General features: G+C 43.9%; 1 protein-coding gene across 4 annotated transcripts in view; it reads left to right on the top strand.

The window, feature by feature from the left end:
- The first annotated feature begins 825 nt into the window (after positions 1 to 825).
- The window catches only part of WAPL (WAPL cohesin release factor), an 87,178-nt gene continuing 70,469 nt past the window's right edge, over positions 826 to 17,534 (top strand). For 3 of the 4 annotated variants that reach the window (XM_023226044.1, XM_023226045.1, XM_023226042.1), the window contains exons 1-2: positions 826 to 1,270; positions 4,550 to 5,068. In XM_023226044.1, the coding sequence (XP_023081812.1) occupies positions 4,570 to 5,068 (499 nt within the window). In that variant the 5' untranslated portion in view covers positions 826 to 1,270; positions 4,550 to 4,569. Of the gene's footprint in view, positions 1,271 to 1,594; positions 1,720 to 4,549; positions 5,069 to 17,534 lie in introns of those variants that run through there. The other variant, XM_023226043.1, reaches the window with a different exon arrangement.

Genomic DNA, 17,534 nt, shown 5'->3' with positions numbered 1-17,534 from the left:
TGTATGATGAGCGCATGTGCTTGCATCACGCAGCATCAACGATGAAAAACGCCCTGCCAGCTTGTTTTATTCCTCTCCCCCGGTTTTCATAGGCGTATTTTACACTCCTGACACCAGATCACTCTACCTGTCAACATATCGGTAGGTCTTAAAAAAAACAAAACCATAACCACATTACCGTTACCACACCCAACAAGGTTAATGATATTTGCTCAATACCATCCAATATTCTCGGGGCCACTTTCAATCGGTGACGGGCAGACGGAGTTAGAGGGAGGGCTGCAGGACTGGAGGGGTGCGAAAAAGCGAGGGGCAACGCTGCTCGCGGCCTCGGGTGTCTGGCGCCTCGCGGTCCCGCCGTCGTCACCTACGCCGGGCCAAGACCTGCCAGGCCAGGTCGAGGGCGGCTCTGGACCACGCGCTCCCTGTCTCCGCGCTCCCGGGCGGCGGCCCCCGCAGGCCCAGCGCAGCTGCACAGCCCGCGGTCCCCAGACACCGGCGAGTCCCTGGAGGGGAAGCGATTGATACAGCTGCCTGCACTGCGCCACCCGCTCGGCCGCCCATCCCCGTAGCACCTGCGTCTCTCGGCGGGGCCGGGACTAGAAGTGGCTGCAGAGACCGGGAGGGCCAGGCCAGCCACCCGCTCCCGCTCCCGCTCCCGCGCCTGGTCTTGGGCAACGCGACCTCGCGGACCTGGACTACAACTCCCGTCGGGCCCCGCGGCCAGGCCAATGGCGGGCGCCGGAGCATGCGGAGCGCAGCGCCTGCGCGGCGGTTTGAGTAAGCGGCTGCGCGATTGGCTGCGGGGTCGGGCGGCCGCGCGGGGACTGTGGGAAGCGGAGTGACGGAGCGAGCGGCTGTTGGAGGAAGGAGGTGGGGGCCGGGAGCGCAAATGGCGTTGAGATGGTTCAGGGCCCTGTTCAAACTCCAGCGCTGACCATTCACCGGCGGAAGCGGCGGCGCAGGAGGCGGCGGCGGCCCAGCAGGGGCACGTAGTGGGCTCTGGCACCAGCTCCGGCGGCGGCGGCCAGCGAGAGCTAGGCCCGGGCCCGGCCGGCGGCGCTCGAGGCGGGTAGGGAAGTTGCGGGGCCGCCGTTGCTCCCCCCCCCCACTGGGCTTCCTATTTACCGAAAGCGGAGCCCCTCGCCTCTCTCGGCTCTCACCAGCCGGCCCTGCTTTCCCGCGCGGGGGTTCCGCGCCCGCCCGCGGGCCGTAGGGAGCGGGAGAGGCGGAGGCGGCCCGTGGCCAAAGCACCCGCCAGGCGCCGAGGGTAAGTGAGGTGTCGGGCGGCCGCCTAGGCCGGGAGGGAGCCGGGAGGGTGGGGGAGGCAGAGGCTGGGAGCGGGCGGTGGAAGTCTAACTGCCTCGCCCACCGGGCCGCTGAGGAAGTTGGGCAGGGGAATGACCTGAAGAACTCTCTTTTTCCCCTTTTATTTTCCTTTTTGGGAGTTCTTTTTCGGGCGACTGCTGATTGACTTAGGTCCCCAAACCTAGTCAAGTGTGTTGATTTCAGCCTGGAGTCCTTTCCCGTGGTTTCATCCGCCCCTGGCTGCCACTGGGGCCTTGCACTGCCCTAGGGATTCGGTGGCAGAGGCTTCCGGGGCGTCGAAAGCGACCTCCCTTTCCTGGGCGGCGCGGGTTGGGAGGAGAAAAGTTGCGTGAGTGTCCAGTTCGAGGGGTCCACCGCGCCCACTGCCCGTGGCGCCCCGGCTGTCCCCAGGTGAGGATTTCTGGGTAGTCAGGTTTGTCCCGTCCGCTTTCCATCCTCAGTGGAAGCCCCTAAAGCCTTTGGGGATCCGGGAAGACGCTAGATTAGGGTGGGAGTGAAGAATAAAGGCTTTTTTTTGGTTTTCTTTAATCAGCGCACTTCCCTCAAAATTCGACCTGATTTTGGGCTAGGGCAAAAGCCCAACAACCGAAAAGACTTAGTCGTGAATCATTCTTTCCTTTTTAGTTAGGACAGTCTTTGGAGTTTAAAGGTTGAGCAGGATCGTGTACTTGAAACACTTAAAATTTAATTTCAAAGACGTCTGCACACTTAATTTTGGAATCTATAATGCTTTATGCTTACATGCTATTGCAACAGTCTGCAGACTTAAAGACATTTTATTGTGGGAAACGATAAAGGCAATCAGGAGGAGATACTATATAATGAACTGTGTACCCATCGCTTGGATTCAGCAGTTAATATTAAAGTTATTTCATCTGTACACTTCTCATTCTTTAATGTTGGAAAATCGCTGACGTTATTTCATCAGTATTTCACTATGTATTTGTAAAAAACGTGGTCTTTTGGCACAAAATTATTATTATTATTATTATTTTTATTTTTGAGACGGAGTTTTTCGCTCGTTTCTCACACTGGAGTGCAGTGACCTGATCTCAGCTCACCGCAGCCTCCGGCTCCCGGGTTAAATTGATTCTCCTGCCGCAGCCTCCCGAGTAGCTGGGATTACAGGCATGCGCCACCATGACCAGCTAATTTTCTATTTTTAGTAGGCACGCAGTTTCTCCATGTTGGTCAGGCTGGTCTCGAACTCCTGGTCTCAAGTGATCTGCCTGTCTCGTCTTCCCAGAGTGCTGGGTTTACAGGCGTGAGCTACCGCGCCCAGCCAGCACAAAATTATTTTTTATCACATAAAATAATTAGGTCCTTAGTGTCAGATATTCATCTGCAGGCTTTAAACTTTCAACAGTGAATGCTTTGGGGTTCTAGAACCATTTTAACAGTGAGTTTTTCTGTTGTTGACATAAAGGAACTCAAGTCTAGATTTTTGGTTTGGCCTTTGGTCAGTATTTTTAGATGATTAGCACATAAGTGTATCCAAAACATTTCAACCTTGTTGGTGTATATATGTAAGCACGCTTACAGACCTGCAGGATCTCAGCTTTACATTCTTGAAGGAATCAAGAGAATCGACTTTTAGTTTGTTGTCCGTGGTAGTTGCCCAGTATCCTGTTGTGTTTAGGCTGTACTTAACAAGAAAGAGAGTAAGACTTCTTAGTGTTAGAGCTGCAGTAGAAGATGAAATAGATCTCCTTCAGGAACAGTTTTCTCTTAACACAGATATGTATGATGACTAAATTATTATTTTGTCAAATTAAAATTGTCTTCTCACCAAACATCGGGGCATCTACTACAGAATATATATATAAAACTCAGACAGTGACTCATTGTAAGTTGTAATAATTTAAGGGAAAACACAAGTGTAGCTCAAAACATATTCAAAAGTATAGGTCAAATATAATTTCAATTCTTTCAAAGTAAAGTAGCTTTCAAAGTAATGAAGATTTTTCATCCCTTAGGCCCTTGTTCACTTTTTAAAGTTATATTCGATGTATTCATGTTTGAACTGTAGAAAGGTCAAAGTGTAGACAAACGGATAAGGATTGATCATGTTTAAAAAGTACTGTACCTTTTTTTAATAGGCACAGAACCAGTGCAAGTAACTTGTTTTAAAAAATGTTTGACTCTTGATTTTCTGCCCTAAAGATTTTTTTTTTGTCCTGTGACGTAGATAAATCAGGTAAATCGATTCGCCATTTATAAATTGAAGAAGAAAATAAAGGTTATATGTTTCTATTCCTGTATTAATCCATGAAACAGTGTAATATGCTGAAGCCCACTAGCTCCAGAAAATGTAACTCAGCAAATGAGCACAGCACTATCGGGACAAGGCAGAAAGGATAAGGATAGTTTCTTTCCCTTAGGGAGATGACCATCTAAGGAACATTTTTTAAGTCACAGCCCGAATTACATTACACCAAGAAGCAGAATCTTCAAGATTGGGTTAAAAGCTGCAGGTTGTAAAACGTGAGAAAAAGCACCATTTTGGGGACCTTTTTTCTCCTATGAATTAGTGCCATGAAATTTCAAAGAACTAAATTTAATCAAGTATTGGATATTTCTGAGGCCCTGAAAAAAAATTAACATTCTGTGCTTAAGATTTTATATAGGTAATTACCCTACACAGATTATTATTACATCACTGCAACCTCCATCTCCTGAGTTCAAGCGGTTCTCCAGCCCCAGCTTCTCAAGTAGCTGGGATTACAAGCGTGTGCCACCACTCGCAGCTAGTTTTTTTATTTTTAGTAGAGACAGGGTTTCACCGTGGTGGCCAGGCTGGTCTCAAACTCCTGGCCTCAAGTGATCTGCCTGCCTCGGCCTCCCAGCCTCTATACAGATTATTTTTTAAGGTAAAAAGGATGTTTATAAGAATAGTAAGTTGATTCATTTGGAGCTTAATATGTTTCATTTTAAGTTAGCTTTGTGGATATCGTATTATAAGTTGGTTAATCATTAAGTTTTTTTACTTTGTAAGTAGCATAGGAATATGTACTCATTGTAGAGGAAAATTGACATGGAAGCATGTAGAGTAATAAATCAGCCTTTCTTTTTACCCCTTCCTCATATTTGTTTGTTTAAAAGTCTGTGGTGAGTGTCAAAAGTCATGAGGGAAGAATCCCTAGGTTTTTATTTTTATAGCACTGTTTAACACTTGTTGAGTATTTGATGATTAAATGTTTTCTTAAATTTTTTTTCACAGAATATGAAACTGGTGTCAAAATGACATCCAGATTTGGGAAAACATACAGTAGGAAAGGTGGAAATGGCAGTTCAAAATTTGACGAAGTCTTTTCCAACAAACGGACCACCCTTAGCACAAAATGGGGAGAGACCACATTTATGGCTAAATTAGGGCAGAAGAGGCCCAATTTCAAACCAGATATCCAAGAAATTCCGAAGAAACCTAAAGTGGAAGAAGAAAGTACTGGAGATCCTTTTGGATTTGATAGTGATGATGAGTCTCTACCAGTTTCTTCAAAGAATTTAGCCCAGGGTAAGGGTTCCTCTTACTCAGAATCTAGTGAAGCTGCTCAGCTGGAAGAGGTCACTTCAGTACTTGAAGCTAATAGCAAAATTAGTCATGTGGTGGTTGAAGACACTGTTATATCTGATAAATGCTTCCCTTTGGAGGACACTTTGCTTGGGAAAGAAAAGAGCACAAACCTAATTGTAGAAGATGATGCAAGCATAAGTAGCTGTAATAAATTAATAACTTCAGGTAAGTTTTGATTTTCTTTATTCTCAACCAAGAGGGTTTTGTGCAAGCAATTTTTTAAAATGATTTAACTTCTAAAATACGTATTGTGTTTCTGCACTTAGGATAAATGGGGACTATTGATAGTTTTGTAAAAGACATTTTAGAACTTTAAAGAAACCAGTTAGAGGTTGAAATAATAAAACAACTTGGATATTAATGTTTATAGACTGTTGCTCAGGGTACATTTTGGGAACAGTCATAAGTTTCTAACCCAGATTCCAATAAGAAATATCTCTTTTTGTTGTGTTAGGATCACAGAGTATCTCATTTCTATTACTGTGGAGGATTTGGATGGTTATTGTTAATGAAAATGAGATGAGTACTTAAAATGAGGATTAGTTAACAATGGTAGACTCTCTGCCAAAACTAGCTCAGAAAGATTAAGGAGGTATTGAGTGGAGACATTAAAGAATTGAACTTGATTCCAAATTGAGATTAGTTTGGGGCCAGTAGTAGCTTGTATTGATAAATTTATTTATTTATTTATTTTGAGATGGAGTCTCGCTCTGTCGCCCACGCTGGAGTGCGGTGGCACGATCTTGGCTCACTGTGAGCTCCGCCTGCCAGGTTCATGCCTTTCTCCTGCCTCAGCCTCCCAAGTAGCTGGGACTACAGGGGCCCGCCACCATGCCCGGCTGATTTTTGTATTTTTAGTGGAGGCAGAGTTTCACTGTGTTAGCCAGGTTGGTCCCGATCTCCTGACCTTGTGATCCGCCTGCCTTGGCCTCCCAAAGTGCTGGGATTACAGGCGTGAGCTGCTTTGCCCGGCCGTATTGATAGATTTTAAACCACAAAACTGGTTGTATTTTAAAAATGTTAATTTGTAAATATAGCATCTAGTACTCCTAAAACGATACATTTTGTTCTGTCTCCTGTAAGGGATTTGAGATTTATAATAAGTGAAAAAGGTACAATTAACTAAAAGACTGAAGAGCTAATATTGAGGGTGGCAGGAAAGAGGTGGGGTAGAGAAGTGGGAACACTCTATCAGCATTAGTATAAGGGTGGCACTATACTGTAATTGAAAAGAAACCTTAGTTCTTGACATCTTGGCAAAGTTTAGCAATAATGAAAGGTTATAAAAATCTTCCTTTGAAAGGAAGTAAACACAAAACTTTGCTGTACTGAATTCTTAAAGGGAATTTGTCCTTTGAAGGTTAAGGCACGTGAAACAGTACAATGTACTGGGCTTTGCATAGTTTTACTAAAAATGTTGAGCATTTTTTCACTCTTTCTCTCACTCTTGGATGAGACGATGAGCCAGCTGTTATTGTCATTCCTTTGATCCTCCGGGTTAATTCTAATTTGGCTGTCCTTACTGCTTTGTCCACATTTCTCCTCAGGCGTTGTTGGCAAGTTTAGGTTAAATTTCCATTAAAAAATGGCATAAAGGGCCTGTGCAGTGGCTCATGCCTGTAATCCCAGCACTTTGGGAGGCCAAGGCGGGTGTATCACCTGAGCTCAGGAGTTCAAGACCAGCCTGGCCAACGTGGTGAAACCCCATCTATATTAAAAATACAAAAAATTAGTTGGGCGTGGTGGTGGGCGCCTCTAATTCCACCTAATAGGGAGGTTGAGGCGGGAGAATCACTTGAACCCAGGAGACGGAGGTTGCAGTGAGCCAAGATCGTGCCCCTGCACTCCAGCCTGGGAGACAAAGCAAGATGCCATCTTAAATAAATAAATAAATAAATAGCATAAACAGCATAAAAACTGTTTTCAGGTCAGCTTCTAAAAATACATAAATGTATGTTAAAATCATCAAACTTTGAGATGGGAGTCTCACTGTGTTGCCCAGACTGGAGTACAACGGCGCCATCTTGCCTCACTGCAGCCTCCGCCTCCTGGGTTAAAGTGATTCTCCCACCTCAGCCTCCGCAGTAACCGGGATTATAGGCACCTGCCATCATGTCTCGGTAATTTTTATATTTTTGTAGAGACAGATTTTCACCATGTTGGCCAGGCTGGTCTCAAACTGACCTCAAGTGATCCGCCCACCTAGGCCTCCCAAAGTGCTGGGATTGCAAGCGTGAGACATCACGCCTGGCCCATCAAACTCTTTTTGAACTAAAATGAATTTTAACTGAGCTCTCATTTTATATATGAAGCTCAAAGAGGTTAAGTCACTGTCCAAGGTCAGCTAGTGGCAGAACTGGAATGAGATTCGTTTATTATCAACATATTAAGCACCTACTGTTTGTCAAACCACTGTACTAGGCTCTGCGAATGCTATTCTGCTTGCGTTTGTTGTTCCAACTGACATTTCTTTTTTGTTTTTGTTTTTTTTTTTTTGAGACAGAGTCTCGCTCTGTCACCCAGGCTGGAGTGCAGTGGCCGGATCTCAGCTCACTGCAAGCTCCGCCTCCTGGGTTTATGCCATTCTCCTGCCTCAGCCTCCCGAGTAGCTGGGACTATAGGCGCCCGCCACCTCGCCCGGCTAGTTTTTTTGTATTTTTTAGCAGAGAAGGGGTTTCACTATGATAGCCAGGATGGTCTCGATCTCCTGACCTCGTGATTCACCTGTCTCGGCCTCCCAAAGTGCTGGGATTACAGGCTTGAGCCACTGCGCCCGGACTTTTTTTTTTTTTTGTTGAGATGAAGTCTTGCTCTCTTCCCTCAGGCTGGAGTGCGATGGCACTGTCTTGGCTCACTGCAACCCCTGCCTCCTGGGTTCAAGCAATTCTCCTGCCTTGGTCCCCCTGAGTAGCTGGGATTATAGGCACCTGCCACCATGCCCGGCTAATTTTTGTATTTTTAGTAGAGACGAGGTTTCACCATGTTGGCCAGGCTGGTCTAGAACTCCTGACCACATGTGATCTACTCACCTCGGCCTCCCAAAGTGCTAGGATTATAGACGTGAGCCACTGTGCCCGGCCTGACATTTCTTGATGTTTTCAGATAATCTACAGCGTGGGGTGGGTGGGCTGGAGGAAGGAAGATGAAGCTGTGCAAGCGGTGAAAGTGCTCAAGGCTAACTCCAGCTTCCTTAAGTGTGTGGTCTTTTGAGGGATGGTGCATCACTGGCAGGCAGGGACCCTGATGGCAGAGCGTATTAATAAAGATGAACGTTTAGGTAAGGGGGAAAGGAATGTGGAAGTATTCAGAAGTAATTGTTTCTGTAGCTTTGCGGACAATATATCTTTGTGTTAAATCTGTTGTTGGAAGTAGGTTGGAGAGACCAACCAGCTAAGTGGGATAATTGCTTCCCAATCTATGTAGCTTAATTGTAGTTCTAATGCTGATACTGTGACTGACTCTGAGTTCAAACTCCATTTTAATTGGTTTGTGAGGGGAAAATACATACTAAAATACAGGCAAATAGATGTTCAGGAACATCTTGTCCGTCTTTCTTCCTCCTTCACAAAGGGTCTTTTAGTGGTCAGGGAATGGTATAGCACTATGAATATTTCTTTTTTTCTCCTCTCCCTTCGTCATCCAGAGTTGCAACAACTTTGGCAGCTCCCTGTAGGATAAGAAGTGAATTTGAGAGAGTGCATTTAATTTTTATGGTAGTCTTATCCTGTCTCTAATGTGTGCAAGTTAGTTGTTGTTATAAACCATTTATAAGTTTGTATGTTTGTAAGTTTGTTATAGTTGTGGGGATGCTTTTGCACTTCGTGACCTTTCCTTTGTCTCTTCCCTCTAAACTGGTCATTTCTCTTGTGCCTAGACTGTTTTCTTGCATTATGTCTGTCAGTTTTCGTTGCCTTTACTCTCACTCAGAAAACCTTGTAATTTTAATTGAAATTTAGAAACCGAAACCTAAATTTTTGATAAAAGAGACCTCTGTAAATCTCAAGGGGTTCCTAACTTTTTTTGCATTAGGTACCTTTCTAAGAATGATAGTTTCAAACTCTTTTCTCCAGATGCAAGTACTCATGTACCTACTTGGGTCTCAGAAATCTTAGCAGTCTTTTGCAGGTCATGGTTAGGCATTTTATTTAAGAACCTGTTGCAAATTTTTATTTTTTTTTGTTTTTTGTTTTTTTTGAGATGGAGTGTCACTCTGTAGCCCAGGCTGCAGTGCAGTGGCGCGATCTCGGCTCACTGCAAGCTCCGCCTCCCGGGTTCAAGCAGTTCTTCTGCCTCAGCCTGGCAAGTAGCTGGAACCACAGGCATGCACCACAACGCCCAGCTAATTTTTGTATTTTTTTTAGTAGAGAAGGAGTTTCATCATGTTGGCCAGGCTGGTCTTGAACTCCTGACCTCAGGTGATGTGCCCGCCTCAGCCTCCCAAAGTGCTGGGATTACAGGCGTGAAACACTGCGCCCGGCTACCTGTTGCAAATTTTAACAACTCGTTCAAAGTGCACAGGTGAAGTTCCGTCATATCTTTCCAGTGGAGTGTTGAGTGTCTCTGCTCGTTCATCTTATTTTTTTGCTGTAGAATTATATCACATTAGTGAAAAGGGCTAATCCAGGCTCAGAATTATTATGTCATTTGACCTGGCATTATGTTTTTAAGTGCATCTCTTTCTCTGTAGGGGAGTATGTGGTTGATTTTTTTTGACACTGTTAAAATTCTTTGTTTTAAGTACTTTTATAAAAATGGATAGTACTTTTAAAAATTGTGTTGCGAGTGCGGCGGCCCACGCCTGTAATTCCAGCAGTTTGGGAGGCCAAGGCAGGCAGATCAGAAGGTCAGGAGTTCGAGACCAGCCTGACCAACATTGTGAAACCCTGTCTTTACTTAAAAAAATACAAAAATTAACCAGGTGTGTTGGTGCACGCCTGTAATCCCAGCTTCTTAGGAAGCTGAGGCAGGAGAACCGCTCGAACCCAGGAAGCGGAGGTTGCAGTGAGCCGAGATTGTGCCACTGCTCTCCAGCCTGGGTGTCAGAGTCAGACTCTGACTCAAAAAAAAAAAAAAATTGTGTTTCACTTGAAGAGGAAACATAGGATGAGGTCACTATGAAACATACAATAGCCGGGCGCAGTGGCTCACGCCTGTAATTCAGCACTTTGGGAGACTGAGAGGAGTGGGTCACTTGAGGTCAGGAGTTCGAGACCAGCCTGGCCAACATGGTGAAACCCCATCTCTACTAAAAATACAAAAAAAGTTAGCTGGAAATTGCTTGAACTGGGGAGGTGGAGGTTGCAGTGAGCTGAGATCGTGCCACTGCACCCCAGCTTGGGCAACAGAGGGAGACTCTATCTCAAAAAACAAAAACAAAAAACAACCCACAAAATCTACAATGGTTCCCATTTTCCAGACAGATGCTTGATGGGTAAGGGAACCAGAAACAAGATTACAAACTGAATAGGTACTTCAGGGAAGAGTCATGTTGCTAAAATGTCCTATTCCTTAAACAAGAAGAAAACGTTTATTGTGAAACTTTTCAGGCACGCAAAAATAGAATGGTAAAAAAAACCTCATGTACTTGATTGTCCACCTCCAATATTTAGTATCTGGTAGATCTTGTTTCATCTGTTTTGCACACTACTCTCTCCACTTCCCATCCCTGGATTTTAAAGCTAATTTCAGATTTCTGTTTCTATCTGCAAATACTTCTGTATCTCATCTTTAATTTTGAAAACAGAAATTTCTGATTACGGTTGCTATTAAAGCCAGTCAGTTCTCAGCCAGGTGTGCCCATTAAAAATGACTGTTAGCAGGAGCTAAAGGTTTACCCTTCTAAGAGATCTCCAGGTAGTCCTTAATGGTTTGAATTAGTGCTGTCTGTAGTAGAGGCAAAAAGAAGTCTTCTCTTGCCTTTTATGCAAGGCTACTTCCATTTCTCGTCTTTGTTCTGTCTGCTACAGGTTTTTAATCTGGACTCTAAAGTGTGCAAAGGCTTATATTTCGGCTTGGCACACTTTCCTTGCCAGTCAGCTGGGATTCAGTCTACATATCCTGCCAAACACTGAGAAAACTACAGCATAGGCTCTTAATTTGCCTGACTGGTTTTGTAGCCAATAAAACTTTTTAATTTGTTTAAAGCTGTAATGAGTATTTGTGTAAGTTAGAGCGATGGTATTGTCAGGAGATTTTTAACTTAGATTTAGAACTGAAGGTGATTTTTTAGAAAGGGAAATGAATTATTACTGAAAGTTTAGAGTAGTCCATGAACTTGTGACCTGAGATGAGATTGTCATTGGATAAACTATAGATGATTAATGAGGATTATTATTATTTTTTAAGTCCTGAAGGGATAGTATCAGCAAGAGTTACCTGCCTTTATTTATTGAATGTATTTGTTGTGTAGAATATATTTAAATCATATCTAAAATCAGCTTCTTTTTAAGAGAAGTAGATAAGACTTATTATTTCTTTTTTTCTTTTTCTTTTTTGGAGACAGGGTCTTACTCTGTCATCCAGGCTGGAGTGCATGGCTCATCACAGCTTCTACCTCCTGGGCTGAAGCCATCTTCCCTCCTTGGCCTCCCCAGCAGTTGGGAGTATGGGGTGCACCACCACACTAGGCCAACTTCTAAATTTTTTTGTGGAGACAGTGTCTCAGTATGTTGCCCCACCTTGTCCTGAACTCCTGGACTTGAGTGATCCTCCCACCTCCACCTCCCAAAATGTTGGGATTACAGGCGTGAGCCACTGTGCCCAGCCCTGTTATTTCTTAAATTCCTATTTTTACATATTAATTGATCCTTAATCACAACTGTATAAGGGAGGCTTTATTTCCATCGTATTGAGGGTCAGGCACAGTTCAGAGGTTGAATAACTTGAACTGTTAAGTGGAAGATCTGGGAAATATCCAAAGTGTTCTTTTCATAGAGTGCTGTTGTATTCTGATGTGAATGAGATTAATTTTGTCGTCTTCAAAGCTGTATATTTAGAAGAGACTGTCACTGTAAGAACAGTTTTATCTTGATGTTGGAAATAAAGTTATTTTGCGAGGGGCAAATTATGGATTCCCTCTTGTCTCTGTTCAAGTAATTTTCTGCTTTTTTTAATTTTAAAGATACGATTTTTTTTAAAGAGGTGGGATCTTGCTATCTTGCCCTGGCTGGCCTCAAATTCCTGGGCTGAAGCAATACTCCCACCTCAGCCTCCTGCCTCAGCCTTCTGAGAGGCTGGGATTACAGGCATGCCACCTGGCTTAAGTAATTTTCTTTTTTATAAGAATGATGAGCCAGGCATGGTGGCTCACATCTGTAATACCAGCACTTGGGGATGCCAAAGTGGGAGGATGGTTTGAGCACAGGAGTTCAAAACCAGCTTGGTCAACATAGTGACATCCCATTTCTTCAAAAGAAGAAAAATTAGCCCGATGTGTTGGGATGCACCCGTAGTTCCAGCTACTTGGAAGACTGAGTTGAGGATCACTCGAACCCAGGAGTTCGAGGCTGCAGTGAGCCATGATTGGGTCACAACCTGGGCGACACAGCAAGATACCATCTCAAAAACAAAACGAGAATGATGACCAAACTATTTTTAATACTTACCGAATAAAGTTTTTGACTTGATTTTTATAGATATTTTCTACTTCTTATTTTCATGTGTGTATATACAAATGGAAATTCGACATTATGTAAATTATGAAAGAGGTATTATAATTTTAAGTAAATTCATTTTGTTCTAAAGCAGAACTTTTGTTTCTTACTCAGATATTCTAAGTAAAAAGAGTATTATTCTCAAGGTTTGTGTATTAAGAAAAGCATGGGAGACCACTCAACAAATTTCTTCTCAGATCCAGTTTGAATACCAGCTATGGGGTAAAATATGAAATTTATAAACATAGCCTCTGTACTTTAGAGTTTTTGATTTTTGCTGGTCATGATAAAGAACTAACATGACAACACTTTTATATAATACATTGTGCTTTTCAGAGCATTTTCCCTAAGTATTCTATGCTTTTAGAACTTGAAGCCAGACAGCCAGGCACGGTGGCTACGCCTGTAATCCCAGCACTTTGGGTGGTCAAGGCAGGTGGGTCAGGAGGTCAGGAGTTCGAAACCAGCCTGACCAACACGGTGAAACTCTGTCTCTACTAAAAATACAAAAATTAGCCAGGCGTGGTGGTGTGTGCCTATAATCCCAGCTGCTCAGGAGGCTGAGGCAGGAGAATCGCTTGAACCCAGTAGGCAGAGGTTGCAGTGAGCCAAGATCACGCCCCTGCACTCCAGCCTATCCAGCCTAGGTGACAGAGCAAGACTCTGTCTCCATTAAAAAAAAAAAAAAAAGGCCGGCGGAGTGACTCACGCCTGTAATCCCATCACTTTGGGAGGCCGAGGTGAGCAGATCACGAGGTCAGCAGTTCGAGACCAGCCTGGCCAACATGGTGAATCCCCGTCTCTACTAAAAATACAAAAATTAGCCAGGCATGGTCCAGGCGCCTGTATTCCCAGCTACTCTGGAGGCTGAGGTAGGAGAATCAGTTGAATCCGAGAGGCAGGGGTTGCAGTGAGCTGAGACCGCGCCATTGCACTCCAGCCTGGGTGTGCAGGGTAACTTGGGGGGTTTAGGGGAGCAGGAAAGAGTTCAGATAGATGTTACTTAAAGTGGGAGAGTGAGCTGTCTAGAGACAAAGTAGAATTTCTGGACATTATTGAGGCCTTAGTTGAAGTTGGTGTTACTGAAAACACATGGTCACTAATCTACCTAGTGTGTGAGTATGTTTTTTCCCCCTCCTTTAGTAGGCCCCATTACCTGGAACCTGGACAGAATACAGAATATTGGATGGAGTTATTAGAATTGTCCTCAATAGACATTCTGTCAGTCAGCATGTGGAATGAAGAGAGAGAAGCAAGGGAATTTAGAGTATCATTGCCCAGAGAGTGATTGAGAAGATTAGACTGGAATTTAAAATGCTGAGTGCCTGGACAGGGCTAATGAATAGGAGAAAGGGGAGAAAAGGGGTAGTATACTGAGAATCTTCTGAAGTAAAAATGAAGAATGGGAGTACTGGCACAAGCAAGTTGGATGGTTGGTAGGTTATGATAAAAAAAAAAAAAAGGTGGGCTATCTGATTTTAATGTTTAAGAAGTAAAGCATTTTAGGATGTACAGCGAGCTTCTGGATGAAACTGGTGGCTGAGATGGAATGCGGGAGATTGTTGATGATGAGATAGGTTAAGGAACTGGGAAGTTAGAGGGTTGGAATTTGGTGGAATTCAGTGTGATAGCAAAATTGGGATGGAGTAGATTATAAATATGATGTAAAATCCTTAAATACATGAACGGTGAATAAGAGGTTGAATAAGAGGTTGTTGGATGACAGGTATTAGGAAGATTGGAGGGGAACTAGCACAAGCCTCAAAAGAGGGGGCTTTACTTTATTTATTTATTTATTTATTTTTTGAGACAGAGTCTCGTTGTTGCCTAGGCTGGAGTGCAGTGGTGCAATCTTGGCTCACTGCAACCTCTGCCTCTCAGGTTCAAATGATTCTCCTGCCTCATCCTTCTGAGTAGCTGGGATTACAGGTGCCTGTCACCACACCTGCCTAATTTGTGTATTTTTAGTAGAGACTGGGTTTCACTATTTTGGCCAGGGTGGTCTTGAACTCCTGACCTCAGGTGATCCATCCGCCTCAGCCTCCCAAAGTGCTGGGATTACAGGTGTGAGCCACCGTACCTGGCCACTACTTTTTTTTTTTTTTCTTAAATCTTTCCTTGTTTATTTTTGTTGTCTTTTTATTATTATTATTATTTGTTTAGTCTTACACAAGAAAATCAAAGAAGCCAAGAAGGGGCTCTTACATAACAGGGTGGAGGAGTAATCATTTTATAAAGAGGCTCTGGAGAGTCAACATATCAGTGTCCCCAAACTATCCTGCTCTGAAATAGCAGGGAAGGCTGCAGGAGAAGAGGCACCCTTAGTCAAGTCTAGGGCAAGGAAGTGGTAGAAAGGATGAACCCCAGGTATCCTTTAAATTTTTTTTTTTAGAAGCCCAGTCTGGGGCGCAGTGGTGTGATCATTGCTCACTGCAACCTTAAACTCCTGGGCTTAAGTGATCTTACTGCCCCCACTTCCTGAGTAGCTAGGACTATAGGAATGTGCCACCACGCCCGGCTGATTTTCAAAATTTTTTTTTGTAGAGACAGTCTTACTCTGTTATCTAGGCTGGTCTCTGACTTCTGGATGCAAGTGATCCCCCTGCTTTGCTCCCCCCAAGTGCTGGGATTATAGGCGTGAGCCACACCACACGTGGCCAATATTGACATTTTAAAATATAACGTGCAGTTTAGGTGTCATAGTGATTTTCTTTAACTTTTTTAAGTTGTAAAATAAAACATACAGAAAACCGCACAGAAGAGGTCTAGCTTAATTAATTATTAGAAGAGGAACACTCCTGTAACCATTACCTAGGTTAAGAGATAGAATTGTGCCAAGCCACTCTAGAAGCTCTTCCATGCATCACTTCCTCACCCTCAAAGTATTTTTTTTTTTTTTTTTTGGAGACAGGGTCTCACTCTGTCGCCCAGGCTGGAGTGCAGTAATGCAATCATATTTCACTGCAGCCTCGATCTTCTGGGCACAGGTTATCCTACCTCAGCCTCTTGAGAAGCTGGGACCACAGGTGTGCACCACCACAGTCAGCTAATTTTTTTGATTTTAGTAGAGAGGAGGTCTCGAACTCCTGAGCTCAAGCAGTCCCCACACCTTAGCCTCCCAAAGTGTTGAGATTACTGTCATGAACCACTGCTTCTGGCCCATAATTATTTTCTTGCTTGCAAATGTCATAATTACCTGCTGTTCATTCTCTTTTTAAAAATTTTTCTTTTTTTTTTGAGACGGAGTCTCGCTCTGTCGCCCGGACTGGAGTGCAGTGGCTGGATCTCAGCTCACTGCAAGCTCCGCCTCCCGGGTTTACGCCATTCTCCTGCCTCAGCCTCCGGAGTAGCTGGGACTACAGGCGCCCGCCACCTCGCCCGGCTAGTTTTTGTATTTTTAGTAGAGACGGGGTTTCACCGTGTTAGCCAGGATGGTCTCGATCTCCTGAGCTCGTGATCCGCCTGTCTTAGCCTCCCAAAGTGCTAGGATTACAGGCTTGAGCCACCGCGCCCAGCCAAAAATTTTTCTTTAATAATTTTTCTTTCTTACGAGTCCCCATTATGCCCCAGAAACTGTTCACTTTTGTATGTTTTAAAAAATACAAGAACATGCTCTTTAATAGCTAGAATATAGTGTTCCTTGTTCTTTTTGAAATTGTGTTTCTATCCTACTTCCCCTTCAGAATTTTATCCTGATTATGGTATTTATGTTTAGTCTTTTAGTGGTCATCCTTTTCATAATTCTTGGTACAAAAATATGTATATGCATTTAAATTCAAATTATTTATTTATTTTTCTTTTTTTGAGACAGAGTCTCACTCTGTCGCCCAGGCTCGAGTGCAGTGGCACGATCTCGGCTCACTGCAAGCTCCGCCTCCCAGGTTCATGCCATTCTTCTGCCTCAGCCTCCTGGGTAGCTGGGACTACAGGCGCCCGCCACCACACATGGCTAATTTTTTTTGTATTTTTAGTAGAGACAGGGTTTCACCGTGTTAGGACGGTCTTGATCTCCTGACCTCGTGATCCACCCGCCTCAGCCTCCCAAAGTGGGAGGAATTACAGGCGTGAGCCACCACACCTGGCCTAAATTCAAATTTTTAAGAGCTGCAGTCGGGCCTGGTGGCTCATGCATGTAATCCTAGCACTTTGGGAGGCTGAGGTAGGCAGATCACTGAGGTAAGGAGTTTGAGACCAACCTCGTCAATGTGGTGAAACCCCGTCTCTGCTAAAAATAAAAAAAATTAGCTGGGAACGGTGACTGGCGCCTGTAGTCCCAGCTACTCAGGAGGTTGAGACAGGAGAATCACTTGAACGTGGGAGGTGGAGACTGCGCCACTGCCTCATTGACAGAGCAAGACTCTGTCTCCAAAAAAAAAAAAAAAGTTGGGCGCTGTGGCTGAAGCTTGTAATCACAGTACTTTGGGAGGCTGAGTTGGGAGGATCACCCAAGTCTAGGAGTTTGAGACCAGCCTTGGCAACATAGGGAGACCCTGTCTCTACCAAAAAAAAAAAACTCCACAGCTTTTAGGAATTTTATGTGACTGTAATGCTGTAAACTGTTTTAAAAATGATTCTGTACTACATCATGATCACAGTTACCAGTGCTTACTTTTTTTTTAATCAAATGCTCTCTCTCTCTCAGCAGAATATTTGATCAAACTTAAATGCTGTAATTTATCAAACCTGAATGCTGTTTATATTAAAGATAAAATTTACTGGAAATGTATCTTTTAAGAGATGAGTGGGTTTTTTTCAGTTTATATATATGAATGAATATTATTGCTAAAGTATATAAAGGTTTTGGACAAAAAAGTTTTTTGGCATCAATTTTCTTCCTATTTTTTGTTGTTTGTTGTTGAGATGGAGCCTGTGTGTTGCTCAGGCTGGAGTGTGTGGCTACTCACAGGTGTGATCATAACATAGCAGCCTCAAATGAACTGCTGGCTGCAGTACCCTGGGTAGCTCTAGGTGGGACTACA

This window comes from Piliocolobus tephrosceles, chromosome 9 (assembly GCF_002776525.5).
Source record: "Piliocolobus tephrosceles isolate RC106 chromosome 9, ASM277652v3, whole genome shotgun sequence".
In the NCBI taxonomy this organism is placed as follows: Eukaryota; Metazoa; Chordata; class Mammalia; order Primates; family Cercopithecidae; genus Piliocolobus; species Piliocolobus tephrosceles.
Note: the sequence above shows the minus strand (reverse complement) of the source record. Positions and strands in the feature narration are given on the sequence as shown.